Source organism: Brachypodium distachyon, chromosome 4, assembly GCF_000005505.3.
Source record: "Brachypodium distachyon strain Bd21 chromosome 4, Brachypodium_distachyon_v3.0, whole genome shotgun sequence".
NCBI classification, from domain to species: domain Eukaryota; kingdom Viridiplantae; phylum Streptophyta; class Magnoliopsida; order Poales; family Poaceae; genus Brachypodium; species Brachypodium distachyon.
Genome location: NC_016134.3, coordinates 4,807,379 through 4,825,906, shown reverse-complemented (window position 1 = coordinate 4,825,906; position 18,528 = coordinate 4,807,379). Strand labels below are relative to the sequence as shown.

At 42.7% G+C, this 18,528-nt stretch overlaps 3 protein-coding genes and 1 long non-coding RNA gene across 4 annotated transcripts in view; 3 read left to right on the top strand and 1 right to left on the bottom strand.

Annotated features, from left to right (window-relative positions):
* The first annotated feature begins 3,255 nt into the window (after positions 1–3,255).
* Positions 3,256–6,117, top strand: LOC112268923. The gene is made up of 3 exons (XR_002960464.1): positions 3,256–3,390; positions 3,965–4,414; positions 6,102–6,117. It is a non-coding gene; the product is annotated as an uncharacterized LOC112268923 (long non-coding RNA).
* A 4,801-nt stretch (positions 6,118–10,918) lies between these two features.
* Positions 10,919–16,481, top strand: LOC100843284. The gene is made up of 3 exons (XM_003575733.3): positions 10,919–11,245; positions 11,513–11,733; positions 15,612–16,481. Exons 1-3 carry the CDS (start codon positions 11,050–11,052, stop codon positions 16,206–16,208), a joined length of 1,014 nt encoding a protein of 337 aa, XP_003575781.1. The 5' UTR covers positions 10,919–11,049; the 3' UTR covers positions 16,209–16,481.
* LOC106866587 lies at positions 12,566–14,196 on the bottom strand. Its single transcript, XM_014901898.2, has 3 exons — positions 13,973–14,196; positions 13,299–13,418; positions 12,566–12,886 (listed from the first exon to the last, which is right to left on the bottom strand). Exons 1-3 carry the CDS (start codon positions 14,081–14,083, stop codon positions 12,776–12,778), a joined length of 342 nt encoding a protein of 113 aa, XP_014757384.1. The 5' UTR covers positions 14,084–14,196; the 3' UTR covers positions 12,566–12,775.
* LOC100835658 (G-type lectin S-receptor-like serine/threonine-protein kinase SD2-5) overlaps positions 15,823–18,528 on the top strand; it is a 31,695-nt gene continuing 28,989 nt past the window's right edge. Inside the window, exons 1-2 of the mRNA XM_024454690.1 lie at positions 15,823–15,826; positions 17,514–17,520. The gene's annotated coding sequence lies outside the window, so the exon portion shown is untranslated. The remainder of the gene's footprint in view (positions 15,827–17,513; positions 17,521–18,528) is intronic.

Here is an 18,528-nt window from a genome sequence, read left to right as displayed (position 1 = left end):
ACCGGTGGTTTTTAGCAACCAAAACAAAAACTGGTACCAAGTTGAAGCCGAGCCACTAATGTGGTAGTTTTCTGTAATTTACTCAAACATCAACACATAGAATGTCAAGTAAGCATATACTATGAAAACATATATCACGATGATTTACTAAAACTAATTTAGAGTCATAAATGTGGGTAGATTTTTCTATAAACTTGATCAAAGTTTGAGAAATTTCACTTAACCAAAGATAGAACTTCTTAAATTTAAAAATTTAAAAATTGCAAGGAGTGGCACATTTTTTTTTAGGAACGTGGCACATTTTTTACAAACTGAGTTCAAGAAGTTTACGTCGTATTGTAGAAAGAAGTGAGAAGCGCTGTATAAAATAAGAAAAGGGACCCAATGCGAAGGAGGAGTGATTAATGGGGAAATTTTCGAATATTGGTCGACTATAAGTGCTTTTGCGACTTTGCGTATTGGTGAGTCGGCTTGTGGACCTCCACGAGGACCCTTTGTTTCGTGATGAACGGCTTGGATTCGGCCCACAACGCGACGTCCAGGATACGTTTCCGCTCTTTGCACCGTCTACCGTCTAGAAAGTGTGTTTAGATCAAAAGCTCTTTAAGATCAAGTACTGTATTTACTACTGCTGCAAAGAGCTGCTGTCAAAAAAAAAAAATTACTACAGGAGCACGTGCACCGGCTCTCAAGGCGGAGCTCCCGCAACTGTTGAGCATAACGGGAAAGGGTTTAGAGCAACGCGAGTGGGGGAGGGGATCCCGTTTTCCGAATTCCCGCCCAAAGAGCCATCCGCTGGATCCGTTATTGAAGTCTCGGCCGACTCTCCTTTCCGCCCGCCTCCCCCCGTCCCATTCGATTCGACCCCCTCCGAAACCCTCGGGCTCGCCGCCGACGCGCAGCTTCATCACCGCCGTCGAGGCTCCACCCACCCTGCAGCCAAGCTTCACTCGGTCGCCCGTACGTATCCGCCGGAGAGCTCCATGAATCCACGCAGCCCGATCAACTCGCCGCCCCGCCCCCTCCTGTCCTAGCCCAAGCATCGGAGGTTCGAAACCCTCTCGGGCTCGCCGCCGTCGAGCCTCCACCCACCCTGCGCGCAGGCCAGCTCCACCGGCCCGTATCCGCCGCGCCGGAGAGCTCCGTCAGTCCACGCCCGATCAACTCGACGCCCACGCCCCCGTCCGAACCGAAGCACCGCAAGTTCGGAACCCTCGGGCTCGCCACCGAGAAGCGGCTTTCGCGAGACGAGACCCCCCCCCCCCCCCCCACCGCGGCCATCGGGTTCCCCCTGCAGAGCTTCATCTGTTCTCCTTCGACACCGACCTGGTTGAGGTATTTTGCTGCGTCATGCGCTTCTCTCGGTTGCCTTTGCCGTGCAGCGTCTTGTCCCACACATGGCCGAACGGGCTCCTCAAAATCACCTGTGAATCTTGGCCCGCCGGGTTCCTATGATGCCCTACTTTAAATTGTTGCATTCTGGCGACGAGTTAGCCAGTACGTATGTAGGAAGGGAAGCTGGGACCCATCCTTTCACGGATTTGCGCTTCATGAGGCTATGGAGAAGGATTTCAGTCCTTTAGGACGAATTTGTTCTGACCCAGCACTGAACATCGCTTTGCGGTGCATTGAGTGTCTGGGAATGACTGTTCAGTTACAAACGTGTCGTATCTGGTGCAAACTTAAGCAGGAATCCTTTGGAGCAACTGCATGATGCACATCCATACCCACCTATGAAAGACACCAAAATAGGCAATGTATGTGCTAGGAGTACTTATTAGCACTGGTGGTTTGCCAACACTTGGCTCAATCAAACCCAACAAAAAAATTCTTTCAATGTCCATTAAGTACCATTACACAAACGTCCGTACTGCAAACATTTTGGGTGTTGAGGTCTGCAAATAGCTCTCGTAAAACTCCATCTCACCACTCAGATTTATGCCCTTCCGTTCCATTTTTGTAGATAATGGAAAGCTTTATTGTCTTCCGGCCTCTGCATTAAAATGCATACAAATTAGTGGCCATCCATTCCAGTGTACATGCCATTAATTTAAAAGCAGCTGGGTATCTCCTTGTCACCTTATTCACAGCAAGGCATATCCCATTTCCATTCCACTTGTTAGATTACGGATAACTTTATTGTCTTCCGGCCATTGCACATCAAAAGAATGCATACAAATTAGTGGCTTTCCACTCCAGTGTGGTGTTACCTTATCGCTTTATTCACAGCAAGATATATTGATTCCATTTCTTTTTCGTTACCTCCTGATCAATTAAGTGAATATGGGTACGAAAGGTCCCGCAAATATAGAACTACACTGGCAACCAGCATCATTATTTTGGTAACTTCCCCAGGTTTGATTATGGAACATGTGGCAGTCTCCAATCAAAAATGGTGCTGGAGAGGCTGCAGACAAGTCATCATACTGCATAAAAATTTGTGGCTTTCCACTCAGTGTATATGCCATTCATTCAAAAGCAGCATGGTGTTACCTTATCACCTTATTCACAGCAAGATATATCGATTTCATTTCTTTTCGTCACCTCCTGATCAATTAAGTGAATAGGGGTACGAAAGGTCCTGCAAATATAGAACTACACTGGCAACCGGCATCATTGTTTTGGTAACTTCCCCAGGTTTGATTATGGAACATGTGGCAGTCTCCAATAAAAAATGGTGCTAAAGAGGCTGCAGACGAGTCATCATACTGCATATATGTATTGAGCCTTGAGTGAAGCATAATGCTTGTACCTCTATGCCATTTTTCCTTATCTTCCCACTAAAGATGACATAATGGCAGCATATTATTGCATTTTTTTTTATGTATTATTGTATTTAAAAGCATTATATTTTATAATTATGATTTTGCAGGCTCAAGGAAATTGGAGAAGTAATTAATTGTGACATCTGCACTTATACATGGAGGTACCTAACACTACAGCTCATATATATTAGTGTCACTAATATGTATGTTTCATATGTGTGTTTAAGGTGTAGAATGTGGGCTTACCAATAAAAAATATATACTAATCTGAAATCAATTTATATGTGCAGAACATACCGGTTCGGAACATAGACTTGACATATTTGACTAGCGAAGCTTACGATAACCTCATCGATGAAATAAGAGCTCTATTTGTGATCAGAGCTGACTATACCTACAGAGGTGTTCCTGTAACCACAAATGAGGAAGGCTTCCATATCATCTCTTTGGACCACGATGGATATCCATCAGTTTTGTTAGTGATTGACCAAAAGAATGGTTATCTGATTGGCTTTCGGGACAGCAGGGGTCAGTGGTACCGCTTTTCTGATCAGGGTGCATTCCCTGCTCATGCAGAAGTAATTCGTCACATGACGTCAAGCTACTTTAGCCTCGTCGATGATTGGTAAGTTATTTTCATATTACCGAAGTACAGCATGTTGGCACTTGGCCACTTCCTACTAAAGTCCATGGAATCGGAGTTATTGTTCTTTTCTAATCAACGGCTTGCTGCTTTTAATTGATCAAGTGAGCATATATCAAAATGGAAAATGTAATGACGTATAAAAGAAATCTGACAAACTCAGGTCGGAGATGACAAACAAGTGAAAGAGAAAGTGTGAAAAGGGAGTGAGGGAACACCGAACGCGCAAAATTGAGTCATTAGAATGACTGACTAGTGGCTGTAGAGAAACTGAAAACTGGACAGTCGCCTCTGTTTCAAAAAAAAAAAGCTGGACAGACTTGAAAAGGGTGGAATTTGATCACTAGTGTCCCAATTAAATTACAACTAACTTGAAATCTTGCTTTCCAACCTTGCACCAGGTCTTCACTTCTACTAATGAAAAATGCGTTCCTTCTTTTTCTTACAGGGTGGTTATTTCCTCTTTTTCGTTTGCGCAAATACAGGGTTCCGTTTGATGCAATTTAAAGGATTAGACTGGTTAGGAAAATCTAATGAACAGTGTGGAATTTTGCAGGCAAGATGTTGCTGTGTGACCACAATCTGCATTGGATGCATATCACATACTGCGAAACTTCAATAACCGTCAGATCCAACGGCGGGAACTCAGAAGAGGGCCTTAGTACGGCTCATCATAATGCTATGTGAAGCTGTACGGTTAAGGACAGTGAGAACTTTGGTATCCCGACGAATGGCCTTGTTCACTAATGCACCTATAGACCCTCTCACACGTAAAAAGATCAGAAGCTGGTCCCTCATGTCTGGCTTTGCTGGACATTGTTGGAGGCGAGAGCATGACGAAATCAACGGGTATGAGCAGAGCGAGCTCGATAAACTTGCTCAATGTCAAGTGTTCAGTCCAGAAGAAGTTGCCGGTGATCCTAATGGGGAACTGATGCTCATTCTCTACAGTAAGGTTCATTTCGGAGGGATTGAGTAGCCTGACTGGCAAGTGTGCAGATATAAGGTAAGCTAACTCAGTCATCCCTAGCAAAAGTGCCTTCAATTAAGATAACCATAATATAATATAAGCCTAGGGTCTCAAGAAATCAAAACTGCATATCTGTATAATTCATATCTATACTTCTTGTTTTTTTCCTTTACCCTGTTTTTTTGTCTATTTAATTTATATTGGTGATTGATTTCTTCTTCTCTGATTATAACTTGATGTCCTAATTTTATGACCATGATTTCTGTGGAAAGAAAGATACTATTGAATCAGATGAGGTAACTTGATCTCGTCTTCCTGTGCCATTGTTGATAAGGCTTGTGCAGCCTCCGTTCTTTTTTCTTTTTCTTTTGCACTTTCCACAAAAGGACCAGTTAGTGGTAATCCGTCTTCTAAAATGTATCTTCATATGTGCAAGAAATATAATAATATGCCAATCAACCCTATATCTTTTCAAGATAATTATGAGTTCAACAAGTTTGCTACATTGGTCTGCATGCAGTCCATATCTGTGTATTAATTCGTTAGTGCAGTTGAACCTAGGTTAAAAAATACTCATCTCTTCGCAATTTATAGTAAAACTTTGAGATCCGGAGGCTGGAGAGTGAAGAACAGGAAATCCTTGCACGTGAAGTTGATTGGTACGCACCCGCAAAAAAAAGAGTTTATTGGTACGATGGGAAAGCTATAGTGGTTCTCTCTATGTTTAATTTAGCTGGTTCGGCAAGAGAATCTGCTCCATTCCTCTGGTCCATGGAATGTGCACGAATTAAGCATAAGTATTAGCCAGCACAAGGAACTCACCATGAATCCTATCCACTACTAGCTGATTTTTATCGGTCCAAGATAATCGGCCATATTGGAGACAGCGAGTGATAGCACAATTGCTAGATTCTCAGATGCTAAAGCAGTCTTGAATCTGTATCTCTGCATGCAAACCTGAATGTGCACTGCGAGGAGCAGGCTGATCAGAGTCTGAATGAATAGTGGATAGAACATTAGTTTAGTGTACTGAATGTGAATATCTGTGCTTGTGGGTATACTAGGAGCATTTGCTTGAATAGTGATCCCCATTACAACTTTGCTTGACTCTTTGATGGAAGCATCAGAATAACATACGTAGCACTATTTAAATCGGCGTTGCTAGTCATACTGAACACTAGTCAGTACAAAATGTAGTATGCATTCTCCTTTTTGTTGTGTATTTAACATTTCAGTTTACAATAATGATATACTCTTCTTTTTATTTCATGAATACAATGATACCCAATTGCTCATGATTACCTTGCAATGTTCATTATCTGTTCAAGCAGGCTTCAATTTCTTTGACATGACTTTTTTTATGAGAAAGATATCTCAAGAATCACAAAAGTGAAAGAAAATATTACCTCCAGAAAGATTGTTCATATGCATCCTCCTTTTTGTTGTGCATTTAATCTCTCATTTTCTGCAGTTGTTCCTCTTTATTTTCACGACTTACCTTGCAATGTTTACTGCTCAATGTACAACTTTCTAATTATTATTTTCCAGCAATGACACAACTCAATTTCTTTTATACAAACTTTTGACGTGAAATAATGTAACAAGACACCATAGAATGGAAAAGAAGAATTTACCTCTAGAAAGATTGTGAATATGCATTCACCTTTTGTTGTGTATTTATTCTTTCATTTCTCTGTAATGATGACATTCTGTTTGTTTTCAGAATACAATCAGTCAATCACACACTCCTCATGACTTGCCTTGCAATGTTCACTAACTGTTCAAGGTACAGACCAATTTGTTTTATACAAATTTTGACATGAAATAATTTCACTAAGAAATGGTAAAAATAGATAATAAGAATTTGCCTCTAGAAAGATCATCAATATGCGTTCTCCTTTTTGTTCTGTATTTAACCTTGCATTTTATGTTTCGGTGATATTCTCTCTTTCGGTCTTTCCAGAAACACAGTGACACTTCTGCCTTCATGACCTACCCTGCAATGTCTACTAACTGTCAAGGCACGTCGCCATTTCTTTTAGACATTTCTACATGGAATTATGTGCCATACACATACCAGTGGTATTCTGGAAAAAGAACGCCAATGGGCTGATACTCTGTCTCTGACATTATTTGCAGCACAATGAATGAGTTGGTTCCAGAAGTTCAACAGCTCTTATGAGAGCTCCACGGCCAGGAAATAGTTTCCCGTATGCGCAGTATGTTCTTGCGTCAAATCTGTATCAATAAGAGAGGGCAAACTCTTATGTCTTGGTAACTGAATTTAGCAGCCCTGTTTCTTCTTTTTATCAGTGTAGAGTTACAAATTACTGCTTCATTAGATTTCAAAAAGCAAAATTAGACACAGGCAAAAGCCGAACCCTTAGAGCTTATTACTGAACTTGTAGCTGTTATAGCCTCTTGGATTGATAACTCTTTGTACTTAGTCTACTTACATATGTCTGCCCCAGGTAATGTTTTCATGTCATACATGAGTCGTCACTCCTGAGGGAGCATATCCCACATGCAACTACCTGCAAGCATTGCATGTTTACTTTGGCAACTGAGAGTCTGAAAGCAAGCATGCTTGCTTGATTCAAACCATCTTGCTTTAAAAGCCAATATTGATGTACTTCCTCCGTCCAACAAAAGATGTCTCAAATTTGTTAAAATTTAGATGTATCTAGACATGACTTAGTGTATAGATGCATTCGCCTCTGAGGCGGATGTCTTTAATCACATCCCAGTCCACACAGCTAAGTTGATGAGAGCGATCGGTGCCGAGGCGGATGCGTGGACCCGTGCGGGACTTCTAAACGGACAGGAATTCGTGTCGTTACCTAGCGAGTGGAGAGATAACGGATAGACGTCTTGTTCCGTCCAATATGGGCTTGTAGCTGCTTTGCAGCAAACTCTATTCCTCCTTTAAATCGAATGGGTGTATTCTTGAAAAAAAAGTATAGATGCATTCAAATTTGGTCAAAATTAAGACATCTTTTGTTGGACGGAGAGAGTAACTTCATTTTGTTGCGCCAAATATAATTTGTGAGCGTGTTTCGTTTCTAAAAGTGTTCACTTCTCTCTCTCCTCCCGAGCCCCATGCAACTGGATGTAACTTTTGTTGAATTAGATTTAACATCTGAGATGTTGGCCTCTTATTAGATGCTATTTCTGACTTTTTTTGAGTGTAAATTTGTTTCGCAAGATATTGTGGCTAGGGAGGAAGAAAGATGTTGCAAGAGCATCTCCAACAGCATACCCATATTTAGGTGATATATCCAAAAACTGTCAATATGTGTATTTTGACCTAAAAAATAGATCCAGCAACATATCCATATTTGTTCGATACCCAAAAAATACGAGTAACTATCCACATTTTGTTCCTCAGTAACCAAATATGGGTATCCACAGCCAGAATACCCAAACGACCAAAAGCCACGCGGGAACCCCAGTTGCCAGCTTCCAGACTGTTCAGGACCGAAGCCCATGCGGTGTGCTCGCCGGAGTCTTGCCGGAGTGGCTTGCCAGTGCGTTTGGGGCCTGGCCCAAAGTGGAAGCCTACAGAGGGCAATTATGAAACCCGGGGATCGCCGAAGAAGGAGATCGGGAGGGGGCGGCGCATGGTCGGAGTCGAGGAAGAATGGCATGGCAGCGGCGATTCCAGGCACTGTGAGTCAATTCATTCGGCTAGAACGTTCACAGCGAACGGCAAGGTGGCATCGCTTGGTGCGGAAGTTGGCCGCGACGGCGCAAGGCGGGGACGCGCATGAACGCCATTCCCCGTCGAATCCACTCGCCACCGACGGGGTCCTGCTCGACGCCGTGGTCCTCGCGCAGGTCGACGAGCTGCTGCTTCTATTCCTTGACGCCGGCGTGCTCCTCACCTCGTGCGACGTGGTCGCCATCCTCTGCGCCGTGTGCGCGCATGGCCGTCGTCGCCTCAAATGACAAGCAGCAGGACTCGAGGTCCAGGTTTCTTCCTTGCGTTCCCTCTGTCTGGGCCTCGGGTGCGCCGCCTGTTGTTCCTCTTTGTTCGGCGGCGAGGTTGGCGGTGGTAGTTGAGCTGCTGGGTCTTCGATCTGTGACAGTTCTCTTGTTGGTGCCGGTGAGTTTTGGTCGGGTTCGAATTGCTTTTTTTTTTTGAAAAATTAGGCATTTTCGATGAACCTATAATTCAGAAAATCATGCCATAAATCATGTAGCAAATTATATCATGCGAACTAAACAAACTAAACAGCAACGCACAGCGATAAAACTCATCTAATTCCACAACATGAACAATATAACTACTGATTAAAATTAACAAGAAAAAGAGCAGATTACGTACGGTATGTTGCCCTTCTCCTGATTTGGTTGTTCTTTGTTGATGAATCTGTTGAGCCGCGTCGATGTTCACGCTAGCTGCAGCTGCCGCCTTGGCAACCGCGTGGGCAGCCGCCCCTGCCTGCGCTTGCATTTGAGCAGCAGCAACCACCTATTGTTCGATCCAATGCTTCTAAGCCTGAGCCTGAGCGTTAGCGGCAGCCAAAGCCGTTGCGTTGTTGGTGGTGTCGGCCATTAGTGATGACAAAGCCGACGAAGTAGGAACGTGACGAGTGGATCGGAGGGAGTACTTTTCTGATAGTTTTAGATGTAATTGTGACGTTAAAAGTTACATCTACTTGTGAACTTGGACAAAGAAAAAAAAAATGTGTGTGGAGTTACTTTTCAAGCTACTAGGATTAGTTGTACTTTTTTCTACGTGATCCGTTATTCGATTGGATGTAGTTGTGTAGTCAATAGATGTAATTATGTGTGCACACGATTAGTTCTCTTACTGAGATGTAGCTTTTTTAGTTAGTCTGATTTTTTTTCTTCTGTGACTTAACTTTTGAAGCATGGCCGGTGACATTGAACTGCGATGCTCTGCTTGTGGTTATAATTGAACTACCTGAAGGCTAACATGCATTTCTTGCTCCTTGCTTATTACATGTAATATATATATGATTTTCGGTGGATGTAGTTTTTTAATTGTTAGAAGTACTTCTTTCGATCCTAAATTTTTGTCGTGGTTTTAGTTGAAGGGGTAACTTTTTGGTTAAGTTCAAGTTTGGGTCATGTGCAGTTATTGTTAGCTACTTAAAGTGTAAAAAAGTTCCAAGCACAACAGCGGAGTGTTTTTCATACATAAAGGCATATATCGTAAACTATAATTCTTCTTACTTGAGACATACCAGATTCTGAATTTTACATCCTAAATCCTAATACTCTGTATTATGTTCTAGAATGATCGTAAATTAAGTTTTGTTATTCTCTCTGCAGAATCTATATCTCAGCGTTACTAATTTTGGGGACCTGTTTTGTTCGCCAGGTTTCAAGCCAGGTGGATGTACAAAGCTGGATGGGTTGTAGAGCTATGCAGAGTTTTGTATGGATGTAGGAGGCGCGTGGAATTAGTTCTTTACTCGTGCAATCCGTGCTTTTATGCTAACGTTTATATGTGAAATAAAAATCCAGCTGTAGCAAAATTTGGAGATGTACGTGTTCATTTTTTCGATTGAAGTAAATTTTGTTGCTGCTGAGAAATGTTGTGAGCACCGGAGGAAGAAAAGCCGGGCACGGACGTGTATATCATGTGCGTACGGCAAAACGACAAAGAAAATCAGTGCCCGCAAGAGCCCGTGGGAGCAGTTGCGGGAAAGCACAGGGCTGCAGTGGACGGAGTTTCCTAATCCGGTCCTGTCCGGATGTTAGAAGGGGGCACCGCGGAGAGCTAGAAGGTGCGCGCACACCGCATTGAGCTACCTTTTATGAGTAAAATGTATCAAAAGTTCTAATTCTTTCGTAAAAGTTCTAAGTTAGTCATAATTTTTTGAAATTGCACGTTTGAGTCTCAATTGTTTCATAAGTGATCCATTGCATGTACTATGGTGGTTCGGACGCGTGTTTCCTGCCGACGTGGTTATTTCACCTGTCAGATGCCAAGGTGGACAATTTTTTGCAAAAAAATTCTGCCTCATTCCTTTCTCTGACATGTGGCCCTCAAATAGCCACGAGGAGAGGGGGCATGGGGAAGAAAAAGAAGGAGCCAGGGAGTTTTTTGCAAAAAAATGTTCACCTATGCACCTGACATGTGGGTCCTAATAACCACGTCAGCAGGAGGCACGCGTCCGAATCACCATAGGTCCTGCGCTGAATCACTTATGAAATAATTGAGATTCAGATGTGCAGTTTCAAATAATTATGACTAACTCAGAATTTTTAGAAAAAAATTAAGACCTCTAATGCATTTTACTTTATTTTTATTTAAAAAACAGCCCGGACGGGTCTAACCGGGCACGTAGGGCTTTCAGGCCTCGAGCCAGGCACAAAACTAGGCCGGACCGGGCTTTTTCTCCATCTAAGGCCCGTAGGTCGGCTCGGCACAGCACTAAACCATTCCAGGTCGACACGGGCCGCATTTCGGGCTGACTCGGGCCGTTCCTGGCCCATTTTGTGCCCGGGCCGGCCGGATGGGCAGCATTATATATAGCCAGCATTACTGGGCTATGAGTCGCCTTGAACGACCCGTGTGCACTTGGCCCGGTTTGCCCGTCGCGTTGTAAGGGAAAATATCCCCACAGTGCCTAACCTTAAGTCCAAGCGGCGGCGGCGGCGGCGGCGGCGGAGAGACCACGGGAAGAATAGGGAGGATGTTGGATACGGCAGGTATCGAGAAGATTACGGGTCAGAAGAGGTTGGCGGCAGAGCAGGAGGAGGGGAACGAGGAGCCCAAGAGATCCCGCGAGGACGAAGCAGAAGAGGAATGGATGCTCCGCCGGCTTGCCAACTTTCGCCTAGACTGGACAGAGACATGGTCCGATCATTTCGGCGATGTCGAGAAAAGAAGTTCGTAATCTCATCCATTATCTTCGATTATCCCTTGAGTTTTGCATTTTGCTAAGCCCGAGCCTGATGATTTTTAATTTCGTAATCGAGAAATTTTGTGTATTACTCCCTCCGATCCATAATGAGCGTGGAGGGAGTAGGTTTTTGTTACCCTTCTCAAATTCGTGTTCCGACTAAGTCTGACACTATGCAAAAGCAAAAGTTAAATACTCCCTAGATATTATAAATTTGGATACCGCAACTATGAGTTGATTTTTATGGATGCAGCTGAGGCGCCACCCATGCGGTTCAGTCAAGATCCTGTGCCGAGCTATGCCAAGCTTGAAGACGCGCTACAGATATTCTCCGTCAGTGTGCTCGAGCTGAAGGGTACAATGTGCTGGCCGATAGATGTTTTTGGCTTCATTGCTACGCGTGACTCGTTGCACCGGAACCGCAATTATATCTTTGAGCGCACGAGAGACGAATGCCAGACGCTCACTGCAGAGGTACCTCCTCATTGGTCTAAGAAATTGTAATTTTACATTCAAAGTTGTCAATTCCTGGAACTATTTAGGATAGAGTGAATCGGATGTTCATGTGATAGTCTGAATTCTCAACTTGTACTGCAGATAAATTAGAGAGCAGGCCAAAATTAGAGTCCTGCAGATTGGCAGTGGACTAAAAATTGCAGATTTGCAGAATAGTTTTGTGTGCTAAAGTCCCTAAAAGGCTAAAACTCTTACAGCTCGTTTGGCACCCATGCTTTCATTTCATTTGGCAGAAATGAAATAAAATCCAAATTTTGATAGGATTTCATTTGGTTGAATTTGAATTCCGGGTTCAAAAATCATGTTTGTCTACCACATGGATTTGTAGGATGAGAGACAATTCCAAAGAAATGATGGTTTTTAGAGAGGAATTGGGGTTAGTTATAGTGTGATTCCATGGAATTGGAGATTGAATTCCTGAGGGCAATTCCGTGCCAGCCAAACAAGCTGAAATCTGAAATCCCAAATGAATTCCAGAATTCTAAACCCAAATGATGGGATCCAAACGAGCTGTTATAGCATTAAGTTTCTTCCAACCTTTTAAGGGCTTTTGTGGTTATCTAAACACAAAAATAGAAAGTAATCACTCCTTCTGTCCAGAAAAGGATGTCGCATCCTTCCACCCCTCCAGTGTAATTGAATTTTTCCAAAAGATCCCTCAAATTGAAATTCGTTTGAAATTCGGGCTGGAAATTGAAATTCAAATTGAAATCCAAACTGAAATCTTCACCCAGAAGCAAGCGGAGCTCCCGCCGGCCCGCTGCCCTCGCGTCGCCGAAGGCAGGCGGAGCTCCCGCCGGCCTCCCGCCAGAGCCGGCAATCCAATCTCACGGAGCGCATGAGATCCATCGCGGATGCCTGCCTCCCCAACTCACTGCCCATCCACCTGCTCCGGCCAGTAGGTCGCCGCCCCACCACCGCACCGCCCCCGGCATCTCCAGGTTGGCGGCCTCTGCTCCAGGCCAGGGAGCTCCCGCGGCCGTCCCTCTGCTCCAAGTCGTCAGCGCTGATCCAGGCGAGCTCTAGGCGAGGAAGCTCCTGTGGCCGTCCCTGGCTTGGCCAGCGCCTCAAGTGCCTCCTGCGCCCGCGCCTCCGCCTCACCACCCTCCGCCTAGATTAGAATTAGGATTAAAAAAGGAAGCAATCTCAGGATTAGAATTAGGAAGGGAGCAATCTCAGAATTAGAAGAAGGAAAGGAGCAATCTCAGGATTAGAAGAAGGAAGGGAGTAATCTGAGGATTAGAAAAGGAAGGTAGCAATCTATTTCTACCGAAAATAAAAGCTCAGCCCTACAATTACATCATAATTTTTTCCCAAGTTTGAAATTACTATTGCTCCATCATTGTTAATATTTCCATTGTATGGTGTCTTAATCACATGAATGTTAAACCAAAGTGTCAAAATGCAAAATGAGATTGTAGTCGATAGAAATTCAATCCTATAAATCAAATTATTGAAGCTAGTCGATAGAAATTCAGTCATACACTATAGAATGGAAACTGAAGAAGGAAAGTGCAGAATACTTGAGAATGACAGAAGAAGGGCCAAGGCTCCGAGGAGTAGTGGCATTTGTCAAGAACTTCAACTGAATCAAAACATCTGAACCTGAACCTCAAACTGCAGAGTATATCCCTTTCATGTACCTGAACCAGAACTGAATCAAAACATGGCATGGCACAGAGATTACAATAAACCAAGGGCAGAAGTTGGATGGCAAGGGAAATTTTGAGCTAGAATAAAACAAGTTTCAGAAGCCAAAGTTAATGAGATACACAGGCCATGTGTCCTTGATCACACAGGCCAATGAGCTACTGTACTGTTATTTCAAATTTTGTTGCAATCAGTCCTTTCAAGAATTGAACAATCTTTCGATTTTTTATATGTTCATGTGTAACAGACATGTAGGCCTTCAAATTATAAATGCTTCAGTTTTATTTGCCTTACTTTCTTTTCTAAAGCAAAATAACAGATCATGTTATGGAATAAGGCCATATGTAACCTTTAAAAGCAAGTATGTTCAGTTAACAATTAATGGATAACAAATCAGCAAATTTCTCCTGCACTAAAATAAAAAGCAAAATATGTTTTTGCCCAATAAACATTCAGTGCAAACTGATTATCAGCTCAATAAACATTCAGTCCAATCAGGAATGTGTACAAAGACAAAGGACAATTTATGAGTACAATAGGTATTTACCTTAAATGATGAGAATGAGATCATTCTCAACATTTCAGTATAAGTCATTCCACGGCCATCATCGATTACAGACAAGACATGAACTTTTCCTTCTTCTTTCTTTGAGAACATAGTTTGGATGGAAATGTCCAACCTTGCAGAAGGATAAAGGAGAATAAACAACAAATAAGCTGCAATAAAATAACAGGAATAGCTCCAATTTGGCTTCTAACCTTGCATCAAAATCGAAGGGGTTGTTGTTACCTCGGCGATCTTGCAGACCATGATGTGGCCCTCCGTACCCCATGCGTCGGCGCGGCCGGCGGCCAACAGCGGGACGAGGAACAGCGGAGGCGGTGCAATCTTCCCGGCCTCTCCCTCTGCTCTGCTCGCACCGCAGCACCAGCCCATCGTCGGAAAAATCAAATCTTGGACAGAGGAGGGGGAGCAGCCCGGTGGAGCTAGACGGCGAAGGGGGAGTAGCGAGGACGAGCTATCCGTCGGGCGAGGGGAGCATCGCCGGGGATCTGCGGCGTGCGAGCACTGCGAGGAAGAACCCGCGAGGAGGAAGATGAGCGTGCGAGGACTGAACGTTATGTCGGGAATTTCTCAAGGGGGTTTTTGCAAATTTGACCGCGCGACATCCTTTTCTGGACAGAGGGAGTATTTGAAATGATAGGACCAAAACTTAAACTAAAGAGTGGTTATATATATGAAGTGATCATGCTGGCATATCAAGTGTGGATTCGATAGTCAATTGTCACCATGCAAGGATATGTAAAAAGCTTTTTTGTTTTACAATTTAGGAACTTGGCTACCAAGACTCTGAATTTGTACCATTTTGTCTATCAAACTCTAAATCTTTGGATTGCTAGATCACACACTACAAAATGTGGCACTTTGATGGAACACGCTGCACCCTTAATTTGGCTTGGAAGGAGAGAGGGAAAGGGAAGGGAGGGAGAGGGTCTGTTTTGCCATTGCGTGTACAAAGAAGGCATAAAAATCACAGCATCGTGCCATAGCATGCATCAGGTCCAGTAGTACATATGCTGGACATATCAAAAACACGCTGTATGCCCTAGACTCAATTCTACTGTGCTTTCGGATAATAATTCAAGTGTTAATCTGGATAATATTCAAGGTTGAATTCTGAGTCAAGAGGTGCATGATCTTGTGCTTGGTTTCATGGCTGTAAGTGTAGCAAGACCTATTTGTTGCTGATCTTGTAATGTGTGGCAATGTAGCATGGATTGCACATTTTAAACTATTGTCAAAAATGTTTAACCCATTTTTTTTGTAGAACATATTTAATTTCACCAACAGAACGTGTGCAGTTGTCAAAATATTGTAGGGGCATGTTATCGGACTGCACCAATAAGTGAACAACTGACATTTTACATGTTCTCCTAGGCCGGATATTATCATTATAATAGTAGGTGCGATGTGATTTGGCCTAATTGACAGTTTGGATCGTGTATTTGGCAAAGCTGCAACTTTAGATATGCCTAATTTTTCATTGCCAAGTGTGCTGTGCTACATTCTCATCCAACAAACTGTGGAAGACTCGCCGACCTCTTACAGTGGCAGTTAGATAAGTTGCAGATGGTATATCATATATCTAATATTCCTGTCTCGATCATGTAATGTTTGTTTGCAGCATTCATCTCTGGTCCTCACTGGCCCATGCCGTGCAATCCTATTGGATGACCCTATCGCAATCGAGGTTGAGCTAAGAGTGAAGGGGACAAGGCCCTCTGAAGATAAGGTGTTGAGCGCGCAAATCTTTGAGTATAACTGCATCACTTGGATAGGTAAAGCCGGCTCTCTCCTGAAGGACATGGCTCCAGACCTGCGCTGCACGCTGGAGTTCAGGTATGCACATCTCCAAATGGCACTGGAGGCGGCAATAAAAGTCTGGATTTCTGAAGGGTTGACTGATTTCTATGGGAAGTTCGTCGCTCGTACAGCCAGTATCGACGAGAACGTCACGCTACTCGACTCTAGGGACGGAATGGTGTCTGTCTCGGATGATGGGCTTGTTGAGTTTTCACGTGATGTTGTATTCGTAGAAGGACGTGATGGCCATGGGAAGCTGATCGTCGGTGTTCAGGCAAGGCAAAGCGGCGACGATGAGGCCAGCAGCGTTTGCAAAGAGGTCACCTTTGTCCCGGCAAGATCTGGTGAGAGCCATGGCATCTTTGATGTGGGGTTTTGCAAGATGAGCATTGTGGTTGCATGGTCGCTGCTGTTTTGATGTGAAAATGTCTATGCAAACTGTTTTTCTTGTTTTGTTGATAATTAAAATGTTAATCTGGTGTGAGTATTGGTAGTAGATGTGACTAGCTAGCTCTTACTTCGTACAAACTGTTCGTACGCATGTCTCAGGCTGCTTCATTTCAAGAATTATGCAAGTCTAGTGCTTGATGTTGCTGGGATGACATGAAATGTTTTGCTCTAGCTATATGTTAATTATCCATACATTGTGTGTTAAAACTAGTGCATTCTATTAAACTCCATCCGGATACTACACCATTGTGTGCACCTTTTTGCAAGTAAATTATTGGTGATTAAATGATCTCTTGAGTCATGTCATCATTTCCTTCAGGAGATTTTTCCTGAATTATCATTTCCTCGATTTGACCATCTTGATTCTTTGCTCCCTTTCGCTTTTGAGGATTTTTATCTTTGGAACCCAATGGTCTACCTCGTTTCATAGTAGGTTTTGATTCATTTGCGGTAGATGCTTGCCTATGTTGGACATCTATTCTTTCAGGAGCATTAGCAGCTAGAATATATGACTTTGTCACTCTTTTTAAGTCTGTAAAAGTGTCTGGCAAGTTATTCGCTAAGCTCTGTAATTGAATTATCCTTTGAACTTCTTGCTCACATTGGTTTGTACGAGGATCAAAGTGAGATAGTGATAATTCATTCCAGCTAATTTCTTTATTTAGCTGCTTATCCCCTCCCCCTGTTGTTGGGAAAATTGACTCATCAAAATGTCAAACAGCAAATCTTGCTGTAAATACATCTCCTTGATGGTTCAAGATATTTTATTATAGAAGGGGACTCATATCCCACATATATTCCCAACCTTCTTTGGGGTCCCATCTTTGTGCGCTTTGGTGGAGCAATTGGGAGGACATACACCGCACGTCCAAAAATTCTTAGATGGAAAATATCGTGCTCTTTGCGAAAAACCAATTGTAGAGGGGAAGAACTATGGTAACTTGTTGGCCTGATGCGAATTAATGCCGCTGCATGCAAAATAGCATGTCTCCAAGAAGAAATTGGGAGTTTTGACTTCATAAGTAATGGTCCTATTAATTGAAGACGTTTAATAAATGATTCTGCAAGACCATTCTATGTATGAACATGTGCAACCGGATGTTCAACACTTATTCCAATCGACATGCAATATTCACTGAAACTATTTGATGTAAATTCACCGGCATTATCCAAGCGTATAGCTTTGATCGGATTATCTGGAAACTGAGATCTTAACTTGATTATTTGAGCCAACAGTCGCGCAAACACTAGATTGCGAGTTGATAGTAAGGAGACGTGTGGCCATCTAGTTGATGCATCAATTAAAACCATAAAGTATCTAAATGGTCCACTTGGTGGATGAATTGGTCCACATATATCTCTTGTATGTGCTCTAGAAAAGCGAGGGACTGATGTCCAATTTTAACCGGTGATGGGCGCACAATCAATTTCCCTTGAGAGCATGCGATGCATGGAAAGTCATTCGATTGGAGAATCTTTTCCTCCTTTAGTTTATGCCGCATGAACTATTAATAACTTTTCGCATCATTACTGATCCGGGATGGCCTAGCCGGTCATGCCATGTAATAAAATTGCTATGGTTGGTGAACTTCGGTTCCACCACCATATATGACTTTCTTTTTGAGACTTGTATAGTATAAACCAGAAGATAATTCTGGTAATTTCTCCAACACATACTTTTTCCCCGATGATATCTTTGTAATGTTGAGGTACTCCACACTATCCTCACACATAGTCTCTATATGATAGCCATTTCGGCGTTTATCTTTAAAGCTCAACAAATTTCTATGAGACTTTGGGGAATAAAGTGCTTCGTTTATGTCTACCTTTGTCCCACAAGGTAACATTTGTGGCTCTTCCAGAGCCCTCTACCAATTTAGCACTTCCAGATATAGTATGAACAACTGCATCTTGTAATGTATGATAGGAAAAATGCATTTTACTCTTCAATATGGTATGTGTTGTTGCACTGTCTATAAGGCATATCTCTTCTTCCTTCAGAAGATCTTGAGCCAAAGAATTTTCCATATATACTTCAAAAGAAACATGTACCAATAAATACTAGTTTATTAGAATAAATTTATTAAATACCAAACAGTTAAATGCAGTAGTACTAAACACAAAGATATGGATTTATTTTGTAGCAAAAGAAGTTACAACATACTTAACTCTTATTCTAATTAAGACATATTTATTCTTATATGGAATAGGAGGTTACAAATATAAATTATTCTTGAATGAAGAAATCAGAAACATCCAAGTGGGCAGCATCATTGTTGCCATGTTCT